At 47.4% G+C, this 17,240-nt stretch overlaps 1 protein-coding gene across 2 annotated transcripts in view; it reads left to right on the top strand.

The window, feature by feature from the left end:
* The window catches only part of RGS9 (regulator of G protein signaling 9), a 72,762-nt gene that overhangs the window by 45,512 nt on the left and 10,010 nt on the right, over positions 1-17,240 (top strand). For both annotated transcript variants that reach the window (XM_053569165.1, XM_053569164.1), the window contains 4 exons: positions 3,218-3,305; positions 5,162-5,300; positions 7,526-7,608; positions 9,800-9,917. In XM_053569165.1, coding sequence (XP_053425140.1) covers positions 3,218-3,305; positions 5,162-5,300; positions 7,526-7,608; positions 9,800-9,917 — 428 coding nt within the window. The remainder of the gene's footprint in view (positions 1-3,217; positions 3,306-5,161; positions 5,301-7,525; positions 7,609-9,799; positions 9,918-17,240) is intronic.

Genomic DNA, 17,240 nt, shown 5'->3' with positions numbered 1-17,240 from the left:
CAAGGTGCTCCTTTGACAGTTTCCTGAGTGGTGCCAGAGTTCAGCCTCCCCATTCTTTCCTTTCTCAAAGGAGCCCCATAGTCTGGTCACAAACTCCACATTAGCATCCCTTACATTTCCAGGGGGCTCCATCCACCTTGGCGGCCCTCACTGCCACCCACGGAGCTCCTGCTCCTCAAGCCTCCAGGGAAAGCTCTTTGGGGGAAACCTTGAAGAAGCGAATGGGAGCAGGCAGTTTTCCTGTTTTGTCTGCCAGCCCGCTTTTCCTTAGCTCAGTAGTTCTGCACATTTGATTCATCTGGGCATATTTTAAAGCATATGCTTGCCTAGATCCCATCCCCAGAGAATGGGGTTGACGTCTCCAAAGTTTTGAAAACTCCCCACCGGATTCTAATGTGTGGTGACGAGAGCCACTGCTCTTACTCCTGGCCTGCTTTCTTCAGGGCTGATTTAGGAGTGGGCGGATTGTAATGGGAAGAGCCACCTTTACATCCCATCTCTGGATGTCTTCTCATGGTACGTGCTCATGACTTACATATATTATGCATCTGGGAAAACCAGGAGGCCAGATTAGAACCAATTTTACCAGGCTGTGCATTTAGTTGGCTTCCCCACCTTCATTGAAATATTTATTTTTATAAGACACATGTATTTCCTTCTTGAGTTCTCAGCCCTGGGACCTTCACACTCAGCTGCCTGCTACCCAAGACCTACCTATCTGTGGGGTTGCCCCTGACACTAATCCTACTGGCCATGCCTTTATCCTGGTTGACTGCCAGATGCAGAACATTACATTATAACATGTGTTATTGAAAATCCTTCTATCTAATCAAGCCTAATTGCCATGATATAATAAAATCCAGAAAAGATGGGTGGAAAAAGGGGCGTTCTGGCAAATAAGCGATTATGTTGCCACCTAGTGGCAAAAATGACAAATGACACCCTGATTTTATCGCACCGGCAGAAACGTTTCCCTGCGTTATTTAAACCGTACTGCTGGCAATATCTTCATGAGATTCCCCCAGGCTTTGGATATGAACAGAGCAGAAGAATGATCAGTTTAATCATTTATTTTCTTAAAAAGTTAATGTTGAAGTATAATTCTCGTGCCATGAAATTCACCCTTTTAAGGAGTACATTTCAGTGCAGCACACTAAACCATGCAACCGTCACCACTGTCTAAAATAGGATATTTTCAACACCCCCCAAAAGAAGCCACTTACCCATCAGAAGTCATGCCCTCCCCTCCTCCTTCTCCCCACTGCTCCCCTCCCCCGACCCCAGCTCTAGACAACCACAAATCTGCTCTCCATCTCCGTGGATTTGCCTGGATATTTTATAGAAATGGAATCATGCAATATGTGGCCTTTTGTCTTCTTTCACTTAGCATAATGTTTTCAAGGTCTATCCATGGTGTAGCCTATCAAAGTGCCTCATTCTTTTTTATGATCACATAATATTCCACTGCCTGGCTTTGCCACACTCTGTGTATCCTTCCCTCAGTGGACATTTGGGTGGTTTCCACCTTTTGGTTTCTGTGAATGATTGCTCGTTTAATACCCTGAGCAATTAACTCCTTGTTCAGTACATTCCTGGCTTGTGATCTCAGTCCAAAGAATAACTTCAAGTTCATGCTAATGAGGAAGGACCTTTGTAAAGTGATGGGACAAATGTCAAATGTCAACCAGCTTAGAATTGTTCAGCCTTTCCTGATCTGAAAAAGCTTTCAAAAACAGTTGGACCCTGAACAACATGGGTTTGAACTGTATAGCTCAACTTATATGTAGATTTTTTCAGCAAACATTGGAAAATTTGGAGAGGATTTGTCACAATTTGAAAAAACTTTCAGATAAACTGCATAGCCTTAGAAATATTGCAAGATAAAGAAAAAGGGTGTGTAGGCTATTGATAGTCAAGTTTTGGGGGAGTCAAAAGGTACATGTACTTGGATGCAGTGGCTCATGTCTCTAACCTCAGCACTGTAGGAGGCCAAGGCAGGAGGATTGCTTGAGGACATGAGTTCAAAAGTAGCCTGGGCAACATAGTAAGACCCCTTCTCTAAATAATTTTTTTAAAAATTAGCCAGGCATGGTGGCACTAGCTACTGAGAAGTTGAGGCAGAATTGCTTGAGATCGGAGTTTGAGGTTGCAGAAACTGTGACTGAGCCACTGCAACTCCAGCCTGGATGACAGAGGGACACCCTGTCTCAAAAAATTACACATGTATTTTTGACTGCATGAATGTCAGTGCCCCTAAACCCCACATAGTTCAAGTGTCACTTGTACTGTGAGAGGAGAAGAGGGGTTCTCTTTCCTATCTCTCCACACAGTGGCACTCCATGATTTACACACACACACACACACACACACACACACACACGTGCACACACAGCCTCTTGTTCTCTCTTTGGTGTGGTCATCAGGTCATCAGGTCATCACAGGTGAAAACTGCATTGCAGTGCTCCCAGGGTTTGAGGAGGCTTAGAGAACTTCATGTTGGAAGGAGACAAGGAACCTGGCTTTCCTTCTGGGCTCCAAGGATTGGCTTCCCTCTAGCTGAGGGGATGCTCAGTTAAGTCCCCCTCACACCAGGCCTTCCCTGAGGGTCCATCCCTCAATCCTGCTGCTTGAGCAGCCTTTCTGGAAGGACCTTTGGGCTGGAATATGTACTACAAGGGGCTATAAAAGATGGGGTCACTGCACACAGCCAAACAAAGGAGGCGGAACTCAAACGGTCATTAAACAGGGGTAAAGTCACCAGAGGTCTTTCTGAAGAAAACCCTTACTGAGGCCAGACATGAGGATGAGCCTGTGCGAACTTGTTCAGGCCAAACTCTAGAACAAAAAAGGAAAGTGACAGCCTGTGGAGGGTTATTGTGAGCTCTGACCTGTGTGTTGTTGGAGGAAAGAATGGCAGCGACGGTGAGGCTGCACCGTGGTGCTGGGAGCCCACCTAGTTCATCTCAGAGACCACATGGAGCTGTCCCTGGGCTCCAGACACCTGCCTGGGCCCCGGCAGTGAGACGTGGCTCCTCCCACCCAGGAGCATTTTGTCTAGAGTGACAATGTGCCACGGCTTGTTGTGCAGCAGGAAAGACAGTCGTGGGGCTGGGGAACTGCACCCATCCCAGTTGACCTATTTCTCTTATTCCCTCTTCTCTCCTCCCAACCTGTTCCCTGTCTGGCTCTTGCCTGCATGGACCTGCCTCCCGTGCAGGGGAGAATCTGGGATTCTGGGAAGCCTGCGAGGATCTGAAGTATGGAGATCAGTCCAAGGTCAAGGAGAAAGCAGAGGAGATTTACAAGTGAGGATTAGCCTGACGGTGGGGTGAGCCTTCCCTCAGGCTTCTCACCAGCCCCCCTGTTATGTCAGAGTCCCAGGCACAGCCGCAGCCAGAGGGGCAGTCTCTGTCTTGCCTTTCCTGCTGGGCTGTAAAGATCTCTCGGCTGCTTTGGGAAGTTTGGGGTTCTTCTTATTCAATGTGATTCCCCTGTTCCTATGTGAATGTGCCTAGGGTGTTGAAAAAGCATAAGTCCCAAATGATAGCACAAAATGCTTTGTCTTTGACTAACCCCTGAGGTCTCCTGAGAGTGTGTGAGAGAGAAGAGGTGAGATGGGAAACACCTCCTCCCAGGACTGTGGGGAAGGGGAGGTCCCCCATGTGCCTGGGACAGGAGTCCAGCTTGGGGTAGAAGTGTGGGCAGCGTAGCTCTTGAGTCTCACTTCATGGCTCAAGTGTACTTGCTTAGTGTGGCAATAACTCTGCCCCCTCCAGGCCTGTCTCACCTCCAGATTACCCAGCAGCCAAGGGTTCCTTTTAATGGCCAAATGGAAGGATATGTGATGGGAGGTATGTGATGGGGCCACTGAGGTTGCTGAGAGCTGCACTCTCACACACCTAACAATCCTACGCCTCGTGGACGCTCTTGTCCTGCTGTGTTCAAATCTCTGCAGGTCCTTCTGTCTGCACTGGCCATGGCAGATGCCTGCCTTAGGCTTCAAGGACATTCTTAGTTCAAGCTCACACAAGTAGCTGTGGTTCTTGAAGTCCAAGCACCACGGTGGGCTGAAACCAGCTCTTCAAGGGCACCAGACTGTGTGCTAAACCTTGGACAGCAGGCCAGGCAGCAGCCCCTCCCCTCTGAGGACTTGCCTTTGGGACCTCTGAGGTCTTTCTTTCAAATGGGCCCCTGTTGGACCACCCCAATTTCTAGAGAGACACTAAAAGACAGAGGAAAGAGCTGGAGGTCTCATTCCTCATACTCAACTCTCTTGACAATTCGCCCATCTCCTCCCACTGGGAGGGGCTCTGTGACCCAGAGAAAAGGGGGTGGGGGAGGAGGACACTCAGGCCAGGAACGTCCCATGACATTACACGATGACACACGTATGACTGCTAATTCCAGAAATCTGCTGCAAGGAAGCCCGCGGCCTCCACCTCCATATCAGCTTCCTTCCCCCCCAATTATGTAAATCTCAGTTTGAATTCCAAAATTTTAAAGCACATCTTAGAAGGGACAGAACATATCCCTGTGAGTGTTTCTAACCCCACAACGACTCAGAACCAGAAGTATTGGGAGAGGTCTGCGTGCCCCAAATCCCAGGCACAGCCTCAGGACTCACAAAGCATGGCCAAATTTGTTTCATTGGGGCCAGTGGCCTGGCTGTCCAAGGGGGCCCAACCTTTGGGTGCTGAGATATTTATGAGCTGTCTCCCAACTCAGCGTTTGAGATTGGGCTGAGGGAGAGCAGAGGGTCCCAAAACACCTGTTTAGAGGTGCCTTTGCCTGGTTCCAGGTCAGCTCCAGGATCTCAGCGAGTGTGAAGTTGGAGTCTTCCCCCTCATGGCCAGGGCCTAACCCAACCAGCATTTATCACACCCCACCCCCTGTTTGCTCTCTTTTCTGGAGGCGGGGGGGGGGGGGGGAACATCAAAGTTAAATATTCACATTTCCAATACTGCATGACCATTTTCTTGCTTCTTGGAAAAGTTGCTTGACAACCTGTTTAAAAGCTCAAACTTTTTAGTATTTCCTATGAAGAAAAGACCACACTTAGCCTGAGTAACCTGAGTCATGTCCCTCCCTCCCAAGCGGCTGTGAGCTTTTCGCGGACTGACTAGGTCCAGCTACTTTTGCTGATGTTTCCCCCCCATCCTAGGCTGTTCCTGGCCCCAGGTGCGAGGCGCTGGATCAACATAGATGGCAAAACCATGGACATCACAGTGAAGGGGCTGCGGCACCCTCACCGCTACGTGCTGGACGCCGCCCAGACCCACATCTACATGCTCATGAAGAAGGTAGGTGGGTCTGTGCTGAGGACACGGGGATGGGGCCTCCCCTTCCCCAGGTACCTTTTTTTTTGGAGACAGTCTTGCTCTGTCACCTCAGGTAGAGTGCAGGAGTGCGGTGGCATCATCATAGCTCACTGCAATCTCACATTCCTGGGTCCAAGTGATCCTCCTGCCTCACCCCCCTGAATAGCTGAGACTACAGGAACGCATCATGACGCCCAGCTACCTTTTTCTTTTTTTGGTAGAAATGGGGTCTTGCTCTCACTCAGGCTAGTTTCAAGCTCCTGAGTTCAGGTGATGCTCCCACCTTGGCCTCCCAGAGTGCTGGGATTACAGGTGTGAGCCACCATGCCTGGCCAGGAAAGTTCTTTAGCTGTGGGAAAAAGGGTCATGACCTGTGGATAGCACCTTGCCAGTGGTGGGATGCAGAATTGTCAGCTGTCCACCCTTCTTGGAACCCTTCTCCCACTAACTGGAGAGGATTGCTATAGAAGCATTCTCAGGGGCCTCACATTGCAGTAACAGTGGTCATAAGGACATTAATAATAAGAGCACTATTGCGATAGCCATCATTTGTTGAGGACTTACGAGGCACAGTAGCTGGGCAAAGCATGGAATTTTGTGTTGGAAGCCAACACACCAGATAGGCATTGCTTTTGCAGATTCTAGGAGCTTGCCCAAGATCTCATCAGAGGTGGGGCTGGGAACCACACTTGGGTCTGTGTGAGTCCAGAGGCCTAGCGCTGTGTTGTAGAGTGGCGGGAGTTCCCACAGCCTTGGCCCTGAGCAAATTCACATGGAGGTGCAGGTGTAATGTCTAAAAGAGACAAATTATGGTTGTAGTAAAACCCTTCAAATAGCCTTCTGGATTACTAATAGAATGTGAACATGATGGGAATTGTCAGAAAATTAACATAAATAAATAAATACATAAACCCTCTATTTATTATGAGAGATAATCAGTCACTTTCCTAAGAAATTCGAATTTGAGGCTCAGGCTTAGTCTTCCAGAAGTTGTATAGTTTGGTTCCTCTTTGGCACCATCTTTGGGTGTTTCAGTTTCATGTTATGGCAATTATTTCTTTAATGGCAAAGTATTTCCATAAACTTGCTAGTATGATGTAGGTTTGTGTGACTGGTTAATATTTATTAGCTTCCCTGATTTATATTTCTTCTATTTAGCCTTTTATTGCATTATAAAAATATTTTTACATTACTTTGAGAACATATAATCATTTATATTTTTTGCCAAGCCAAATTAGTCATTTTTTCTCTATTTTCTCCATTTTGGGGGGGAGGGAGCATTGGTAGGGTTTCTCTGTGTTTTGTTACTATGAGATTCACAGCAGGGTTTCTTTAATTATATTTTTACTTAACATATCTTAAAATGCTTTGATTCTTAAAAAGGCAGTTTTCATATAGCCTTTCTGGGGCTGCCCAGGGAACCCAGGCAGAATGGAATGGAGTCATAGGGAACTGAAGAACAGAACGGGGTGTGCTTACTGGACTCCGTGTCACTATGGCCATATCCTCTGGCAGTAAACTCAGGGTGACCCAATGTTTCCCAGACTCTATTCTTATTCTCATAACTTCTGTTGTTACCACTTTGTCTTTAGAATAGCACCATTTCAATAAATTAAAAAAATATTCTCAATCCCTGTGTTGTGGCTATGGCCCTGGTTCCATGTTTGTTATGACTGGAATTTCTGGCCGGCTTGGCTTGGAGTGGGCCCCAGGAGGTGCATTTCCAGCAATTGCCCCAGTGACATTGCCACACCTGGCCTGGGAACTACACTGGGAACTACTGCTCTTGACACCCACCCCAAAACTGTTGGCCCAAAGAGATGAATTCTCTTTAAATTTTCATTTTGCTGCTGAGGGAGCACTTGAAAATGGGGGCAGGCCTGTCTGCTTGATTTGGCAGTTTCTCTCTCTTTTTTTTTTTTTGTAGAGACAGAGTCTCACTTTATGGCCCTCAGTACAGTGCCATGGCCTCACACAGCTCACAGCAACCTCCAACTCCTGGGCTTAAGCGATTCTCTTGCCTCAGCCTCCCGAGTAGCTGGGACTACAGGCGCCCACCACAACGCCCGGCTATTTTTTGGTTGCAGTTTGGCCAGGGCTGGGTTTGAACCCGCCACCCTTGGTATATGGGGCCGGCGCCTTGCCGACTGAGCCACAGGCGCCGCCTGTTTCTCTCTTAATGACTGTTTTTCTCTTCTTCCCGCTAGGATTCTTACGCTCGCTATTTGAAATCTCCAATCTACAAGGAGATGTTGGCCAAAGCCATTGAGCCTCAGGAAACCAAGAAAAGGCAAGTGGGATTGTCTGTAATTGTTGCTGCCTGCTGTTCAGTTTACAGACAAGTGAGGGGCTGTAAACCAAATGGCTATGACTAGAGATATTCGCTTGATGAAAATATTAGGGACTTGGAAGTATTGCTTAGGGAAAGAGCTCCTCATCTGCTTCTAAATGCCCTGAAATCAGTTGACCAAATTTCCTTAGTAATTACCCCTTAATGCTGGTTCGAAAAAGTTTTGATTATCAGACTAACACTTACCCTTATCACAATTGGAAGCATCTCACTGGGTTTTTAGATTGCTAAAATTCTCCACCTCCAAGCTGATGTATAGAAATTAATTTAGCTGCACCCTCGTATTTAAATTGTTCTAAGACCTTAGAGAGAATGCGTAGCATATCATGCCCCAGGAGAAAATGCTAGATTGAGGGGCAGCAAAGGGTAACATCCCAAGTGCTCTTTCGGCCTCCAGGGATTGCCTTTTGAAACTCCATTAACTCTTCACTCTCACTCTCCCCATTAGAGATGAGGAGCGTCTCTTTTTGCACATCCGCTGGGACCGGGGATGGAAAAATGTTCTGAGGGGCAGGCTGAACTCTTTTATTGGAGAAAAAAATACTCTACAGGGATTGACAATTCAAAAGGGTGACCAACTGACAGCTTGAACCAAGTCGTGGGACTTTGGCGGAGGTTTCCCCACAGGCAGCCGTGTGTCCTGGCCCCCCCGTGGTCAGTACCGTTTTCCCATTCAGCCCACACCAGGCTCCCTTCCAGCGTCTTCATTCAATTCAAAACGGGGGTGGTTGGTTGGACCAGAATCTTTATTGAAAGAGCTTAAAAAAACACCCCACTTAGTTTCATTCTGGAGGATAATGACTCTGTTATGAAAAGACTAGAAAGGAGGTCTTTGTAGGGTTATTCTTCTAGGTTTACAGAGTAAGGAAGGGAGTTCGGTGTCCCTGGGGACTTAAAAGCTTCTCCTTTAGGCCAGAAAAAAGGGCTTTAATAGTTTCAGACGTTCTGCCAGAAAGTAATGGGGAAAGGAAGGGGAGTTTGTACTGCTCTCTTCAGATGGTTTATAATTTGGGGCAGACATGAGATTTCAGCTGGGGTCTTTTCTAGGCCACAGCGGGGGCTCTGAGTTCCTGGGGTGGAGCAGGCCGCTGGGTTACTGCAGCCGGTAATGTTGTCTTCACTATTGAGAGTGAGAATTATGTGTAAATGTGTTTGTGAAGTGTGAAGCTTGGCCGCTATCCATGCAGGGATTGCTGTGGGTGTGAGAATTTTTTCCATGACCTGCAGGTATAAGACAATGTCTTAAAACTTAATTTTCCCAGGACAAGTTAAACCTGGCTCCAAGCTTCCCCCTTGGCAGGGCTAGGGAGAGATTCAGTGTCAGGCTTTACTTCTTGATAGGGGAGTCTCCTTCTCCCTAGGGTAGATGCAAGAGCTCTAGGGGCTTATGTTGTGCAGAAATTTGGAGTGGGGCCTAGATTTTGGTCTGTCATTGCTGCTGAAATGTTTACTTTCCAAGCGTGTGTGGGCCCTCAAAGGCAGGTGGCTCAGCTGTTCACCATTGCCTGCCACTCTCAGACACCTAGAGCTTTGCCCCAGTTCCTAAGGCTGTAATAGAGTTTTGTCCCAGGGATCCATGGTTGGCTTCTGAAGAAGGGTTCTGACACATGCCAAGACACTGTGCCTACGCAGGGGACCACCAGCCTCTCACCCCCCTTGGGGCCCTTCCCTCTGTCCACTGAGGCCTGGCCACCTTGGAGAGTACAGCTCCCCCTCCCAGCTTTGGCTTTTTAAAATAAATGCTCCAGCTCTCTATTGAGGGTACAGCCTTTGGGGATCTAGCCCCTAAGTCCTCCTTGCCCGCTTCCCTCATGAAGATCTTATAGGAAGTCAAGATAACAGGGGAATTTCTAAGCATCAGAGAAGGTATGTCTGTAATCTTCCCCATCCAAAGAGTATTCCTTAATATCTGATGGCAGCTGGTGCTCACTGTTGTCTCATCCTCCCCGGGGGAGGACAGAGCCAAGGTTGGACATGGCCCTGAGGACCCCACCTGAGGTTCACTGGGAAAAGGAGGGAACAGTCAAGACTTGGCCTTCTGGCCCCAACTCTCACCAGGTGTGACTGTGTGATTGCTGGGAAAGCAGTGCCATTTTCCACCCATCACCAACCTGCCTGTCCTTCCTTCCAGCGCCAGCCTCCCGTTCATGCGGCGTCACCTGCGCTCCAGCCCGAGCCCGGTCATCCTGAGGCAGCTGGAGGAAGAGGCCAAGGCGCGAGAGGCAGCCAACACTGTGGACATCACCCAGGTCATGAGCAAGCTGGACCGTAGGAGCCAACTCAGGAAGGAGCTGCCTCCTAAATAAACCTGTGATTCCAGGGGTGGGGGGACATACTTGGGAGGGGCAAACAAAGAAAGATGGGGCCAGAGTCTAGGAGACTCCATTCCCTACGAGTGGGGCAGTAGGCCATCAGGTCCATCCCCTTCATGGAGGACTTGGTGACGCCACCACAGATACAGCTTGTTCTGCTGCTCAGCTAGGGGTTGGTGTGGTGGCAAGTGGGGGGCACCTGGCCCAGCTGCTGCGTGACTGCCTGTCTTACCTGGGGGAGTTCTTGGGATGAGAACCCTGGGGAAAACAGGCTGCTTGTGACCCACCATTTGCCATGGAAAGTTAATGAGAAGGCCCCTTTCCACCCACAAGGCATAGTGTTCAGGGACATTTGTTTAAAATAGTTGCAAGAAGCTCCTCATCTTGTCCCTCCAGTTTAGAGTCTTGCTTGAAAAGCAGCCTGAGATCCCCCCAAGCCTAGTTGCAAGGCTCCCCGACAGAAGCACTTCCCCACCTCCCTCTGTCACACCTGCCTGGAGAGGCCTTGTTGGGACATTTCTCCTGTTGAGTTTGTTCTTTGTCACGGTTACTTGAGGGCTGGTGGGCTCTTTTCTTCCTGTTTCCTTATTCCCTTTGTACATGTTGGGGACATAAGTAGCTGGTAGGAATGAAGGACTTGGCCTCTAGGGAAGTCATCTGAAATAGCTCTCTGAGGGGCATCTTTTTGGCTAAGGAACAAAGGCTCTGATGTCTTCACATGGGAAGAGGGATGGCAGGCATCCGTCACACTTTAAAGATGAGTCAGGACCAAAGATAATACTCTCTGAGATTTTTCTATAAGTTGATGCTTCTCTCCTCTGTAGGTGTAGACTAGGCCAGCCCCCTTGCCCGGGGTAGAGAGACAGAACCGTTCAAACTTTGACCTTGGGAGGTCTAGAAGGTCATTCTTGAAGTTAGTCTTGTCCCCTACACCTGTGTAAGAATGCAAAAGTGATAAACTGCAGAGGTGAGCAAGACACCAGCCTTACCAAGCAGGAGTACTCACTCGCTCAACACATTTATTGGGCACCTACCACGTGCAAGGTATTGGTGAATAAGACAAACATATTCCTTGCTCGTGGGGCTTATAGTCTAGGATTGATACGAAATAATTAAACACATTCTCAGATAGCTCTTGGTGTGTAACAACCAGCCAGAAAAAATGGAGTGGTGTAGGCCAAGGAGTGCTTATTGTTCACACACATGGGGTCACCTGTGTGGCTCTGTTGATCATGGTTGTACTCATTCAAGTGTCTGGGACTGATTCTGCAGTGGCCTGGGCTGGGCTGAGTGGGATGAATCTTCTCTGCTTCACATGTCTCTCATTTGCCAACAGCCTAGCCTGGGTGTGATGCCACGCTGAGGGCTAAACTGCAAGGGAGCCAGAGGGAACATGTAGGGCTTCATACAATCTCTTCCACTTTATTTTATTGACCAAAGCAAGTCATCACTCTGGCCTAGACTCAAGGGGCAAGTAAATAGACCCCACTTCTTTAGTGAGAGGTTTCAAAGTGTCATGGCAAAAGATATAGTTACAGGGACAGCTAAAGAATCGGGGCATCATTGCAATTACCACAAATACCAGATAAAACCTGTTGAGTGGATCATAAAGGGGCAGACTTAGTGCTGTAATGGGGAAGATGGAATTTGTGTGGGATGCCCCTCTCTGAGGCTGGGACAGAGAAGAGAGTAAGGAAGAGTTGGCCATGCAAAGAATGTGGGCCTGGCAGGGAGAGGTCGTAGGGAGAGGGGAACTTGTGAGCAACAGGCGCAAGGTGGGAAGTGGCTCAGAGTCAACTGAAAGGCCTGGGGAATGGGGCCTGGTGGGTGACAGGGAAATGGTATAAGACGAATTTAGAGAGTGGTCAGGGGCCAGGTCACTGAAGACCTCCAGGCCATTGTAAGGACTTTGTGGTCCTTACAAAGTTTCTCATTAGCAAAATGACTCCAACCCAGAAGGTGGGAGCTTACATTTCCCATTTTCACCAGTTATAGCCTAGTTTGCACTCTGAAAGAGCACCAAGAGATATGCTGTATTCATGTCTCCTTTGAAGAATGTTGGCACCTCCAACTTGTACCCTAACCAGGCATCTTAGATGATGAACCTTTGTAAACTAAGTAACTTGAAAGGAGGGACCATATTTATCTCATTCACCACTTGGAGCCTAATGTCTGAGATCTGGCAGATTCTGCACAGATGTGTGTGACATGAACAACAGAATGGATTTGGAGAAAGCCTCCCAGGCCCTGGCCCTAGTTCTAGTCCTGTGGTCTTCAGCAAGTCACTTAACCTGTGTGCTTCCTCGCGTGTGAGAGGGGCCAGACTCAGCTTCTCGAAACAGACTTTATGAATCTCAAAAGGGCACCCGGGCTGGAGCATCCATTTTACTTGAAGATTTGGAATGGTAGGAAAATTAGGTAATTTTTAAAGTTTTACATTAAAACAATCGTGAATATGTTATGAAGTAGAATGAAAAATGCCCATAAATTTTTTAAGATAGAATTTGAGACTTCAAAGACATTTTGTGCCTGGCTGTGGGTGGGCATAGGCTTTGCCCTGAGACCCCTGGGGGAGCCCGTCTGCCTGGCTCTCCTGCTGTTTGGCCTCCTTCTGTGGGAACATCTCAGAAGCATGAAACCAGAGAGCTATTTGCTGTCTCTTCTTGTTAGTTACTCCGTATGAGCTGAAGTCCCATGCCTAGCCAAGTGGTGAGGCAGGCATCGGATACATCATGAATTTTTCAGGGCACAGACCATCTTGCCCATCCTTAGCTCAACTACCTGCCATCCCACGCATCACAGGCTTGCACTTGGCCTGTCTCTCATTCCACCACAGACGGTGATGAGCTCTGTGTGGGGCGCATGTGAGGTACTCCCCACATGTTGTTGGAAACCTGCTTGGTGTCAGACACGCAGGACCCACACTCTGATGAGAGACGGCATGAGTATGTAAGTTTCTGCATCTGGAGGAAAGCATGTGATAAATGGCTTCCATGCCAGAGGGCAGTAGTTATATCCCCCAGATGTCTTTTAAAGACCTGTTTTATAAAAGAAGGTGGTGGGTGCTATGGTGGGTACAACAATGGACAGAATGGTCTGTCCCCTCAAGGATCTGACAAAAGTGCATGGATGCAAATGGCTATAACATGAGACAGGGAAGGAGAGTGTCAAGGATGAAGTGATCAATCCCAGCTGGAGGTGTCCTGGAAACTGCAGCTCAAAGATGGAGGCCATCCAGGTGGGAAGTGGAGAGCTGTGGTTTGTAATCATAGTACCCCTTCTTCCAGAAAGGATTTGAGGTGGCTTATAATATTATAAACTCTTTGATGGAACCTCTGAAATGATAGACTGACAATCAATTTTATTATTTTTTTCTTTTTGCCTAAATTCAAGTGATAAGAATCAAAATCAATTTTTAAAAGTAGGGATGTGCACAGTATACCTTAGATGACTGAATTATCATAACTTTATTTTCTGAGATTTTTTGACAGCTTCCAAGCAACAGGAGGGACATACTGGCTTTAGGATTCTATTGTGTCATGAAATAAAGCATTCAAATCCATCTTCACCTAGATCAGTGGTTCTCAACCTTTCTAATGCCATGACCCTTCGATAGTTCCTCACATTGTGGTGACCCCCAACCATAAAATTATTTTCGTTGCAACTCAATGAAATGAGACTTGACTGTCTTATTCAGTTCTGCAACCTAATGCCCTTGTGGCCCGGCATGCGTTCTCTCTCTCTCTCTCTCTCCTCAGAACCATATTTTTAACTTCCTGTTCATACCTAGTAGTGGGGAAAGGATCTAGGTCAGTGGTTCCTAGGGTAGAAAATCCATACAATGCATCATAGCCCAACCTGTCCTCCAATCAAGAAGCTGAGCATGTTGAGGACCAACAGAGGCCACTGCATTTAGCAGTTAGGAAGTTGTCAGGGATCTCTGAGTGGGTGATTTCAGTGGAGTAGTGAGGGGATAAAGGAAATGATTGGAAGTGAAGAGGGCGGATGACCATTTCTAGAAGTTTGGGGTGAAGGCAAGAACGTGGTAACCCAGAAGATGGTGGGTTGAGAAGAGGCATTTTTGAAGGACAGGGCCAGGTGAGTGTGTTTGCCAAATGGAGGGATGATACCAGGAGATGGGAGGTAATATAAGGAATAATTGATAAGAAAGTCTGGAAAAATCTGGAGATCAGACCAAAGTCCAGACAGTTCTCAAAGAGGAATAGTTTATCCTCTGACATTACAGATCGGAGAGATTTCAAAGTGGAAAGGAAGGAAGCTGAAGCCTTTCAATCAGGGGGCATCAATTTTCATGGTGAAGTGGAGTTTGAGGCATGTGCTGAGAGCATGGTGTGGGGAAGGCAGAGAGACTGCAGGAGGAAGAGCTCCTGACAGTCACTGTGGGGCAGGGATGTTGTGACACTGGGCCAGAGAGAGGTGGGGAGAAAGGTCTTCCAGCTATGAGAGGGAAGAAGTGTCTCATTTCTTTATCTGGAACCTTCTATGTATTGAAGGTGGGATACCGAGAGGGATCTACATTCCATAATGCTCCTGGGCTGGCCGGGCAGCACTGTGGGGGAAAGCTTTGGACATCCCAGCTACAGTGTTCCTGTGAAATGCTGTGGAACGTCCTTAGGAAGAAGAGATGGCCCTCCAGAAATCACTGACTACTTTTCAAGGCTGAACTTTAGGAAACCCACTTGCTATCAGCTCTCAGTCCAACCAGAGCCTGTACAGAGTTGGTCCTTAAATATCACTGAATGAATACATCTCTGTATTGTGGCTTCTATATTTTTCATTCTTGAAATCAGATGTTTTTCTATAGCTAGGTTTGAATGGTAGGAGGACGAATGTGAACTTTGGAGTCAGGCAGACCTGGTTTGGGCATTTACTAGCTGTGTGACTTTGACCTTAAACTTCTCTGAAGTAATAATTTCTCATAGTGAGTTGTTGAGAGTGAGAGTGGCTCAAGGTGAATGCTCAGAAGTCTCTCCTCTCTTTCCCTCCCTCCTTTCTTTCTTTCCTCTCTCTTTTTTTTTCACTCCCTCTTCTTTGCTTGCTCTATTGTTTCTTGCAATCTGCCAGGACTTCTATCTCTAGTCCTGGCCTTGGTGAATACAGAGTTCAGCCTCTGGCACCAGTTTTCTTTAATTTGTCCCATTGCTTAATATTCAGCAAGGATATTCAGCACCTGCTATGTGCCTGGCATCCTACCAGGGGCTGGGGACTACTAGTAAGTGAGAGAGAGAGACACCTTAGGGTGCTTACAGTGCAACAGGAGAGACCATCACACACAAGGGTGCAGCCAGCTATGTCATTGGGAAGCCGCATGATGCTTTTGGGAGGGCTTGGCAGGGACCCCTGTCCTGGAGAGGTCAGCAGAGGCTACAGGACTGAGGCCTTAGGGCAGTGGCTTGGGGCTCCAGCAGGGGACATTGCTCCTCCTGAATTTGCTACTATGCATCAAATGGGCCCCTACAGGGCCCATTTGAATCTCCAATAGCATCAAAAATAGTTTTTATTTGGACAATATTGATGATACATTTAAGTCAGTATGTTAGTCACTATTATGCCATGTATTTAGACATCGTCTTAATTCCTTAACATTATATTTAAACAATTTATGCTAGAATATAAGTTATTCTGTAAGAGTACCAGGATTTCCTTTATAGAATTCCATTTTTCAGCTTGACTTTTAGGGAAGGGACTGCTTTCATTACATTAAGTGAAAATGATAGGGCCAGGAATGAAATATGAGTAAAGTACCCAGAACCATGCATGGTATATTATATGTGTTCAATAAATGCTAGCTGCCATTATCATCACCACCATCACCATCACCACCCCCATCATCACCATCATCACTATGATCACCATCACCATCATCACCACCATCACCATGGCCACCACCACCACTATCATCCTTCTCACCACCATCACCATCACCACCACAATCACCATCATCACTATGATCACCATCACCACCATCACCATCACCACTAGCATCATCACCACCACCATCATCACTATCATCACTATGATCACCATCACCATCATCACCACCATCACTATGATCACCATCACCATGGCCACCACCACCACTATCATCCTTCTCACCATCATTACCATCACCACCACCATCACCATCACCATCACCACAAGCATCATCACCATCATAATCACCATCACCACCACCATCATCACCATGATCACCATCACCACCATCACCACTAGCATCATCACCATCATCACTACCATCATCATCACCATCATCACCATCACCATCACCCTAGCATTGTCACCATCATCATCATCACCATCATCATTATGATCACCATCACCACCATCACCATCATCACTAGAATCATCACCATCATCATCACCATCACCACCACCATCATCACCATCATCACGAAGATCACCATCACCATCATCACCACCATCACCACTAGCATTATCACCATCATCACTACCATCATCATCATCATCACCATCACCATCATCATCCTTCTCATGCTCATTGTCATCATCCTCATTATCATTGTCATCATCACTGGCATCCTCACCACCACCATCACCCTCCCTCGTAGCTTCATGGTCTCAGAGTGAGCCTATGCTTTCTTCCTGTATCTAATACATTGACTCATTATTTTTTATTATTTAAGGCATTTCTTGAGGGGCATTTAAAAGATTGTTGTCCCAAACCTTCTTACTTTTCTGCTCTCAAAGGATCTGCAGTGTGGCCCTCCCAGCTTTTAGCTTAGAGGAAGAGGGTGAGGGATTGATGTTATGTTCTCTACCTGCAGCTTCTAGGAGAGAACTAACCAGCTACAGTGTAGTGACTGGTTAATCCTGTGGTCCCGAGTTCCACGACTGCAGGAAGGGTCCCTTCTAATGAGGAAGGTCTTGTGCTGGATGGTATCCAATGGGATGAATGGTAGGAGGAATGATGTGTTCACCTGCATGGATTTTTCCCGGTGGGGCCAACTTTACTAGTTTGCTTTTGGAGACAGTGGGGCAGGGGAATGTAGAGGAGACAGGCAGGGGAGACTCTGCACACTGCATGCTGCACCTGGGTGAGGCCCTCTGCTCACCTTCCTGCTCACCAGAAGTGGGAGTTCAAGTGGCTACAAGGTCTCTTGCAAGTTCTCAACCAGTTTCTGAGGACAGAAAATGAATTATATCTCCAGCACCATCTGCTTTGCTGTTCATTAAAACGCCTCTGGCCATGCTCTCATGCTAATGTTCCTGCTCCATTTC

The sequence above is a fragment of the Nycticebus coucang genome, chromosome 18, assembly GCF_027406575.1.
Source record: "Nycticebus coucang isolate mNycCou1 chromosome 18, mNycCou1.pri, whole genome shotgun sequence".
In the NCBI taxonomy this organism is placed as follows: Eukaryota; Metazoa; Chordata; class Mammalia; order Primates; family Lorisidae; genus Nycticebus; species Nycticebus coucang.
Note: the sequence above shows the minus strand (reverse complement) of the source record. Positions and strands in the feature narration are given on the sequence as shown.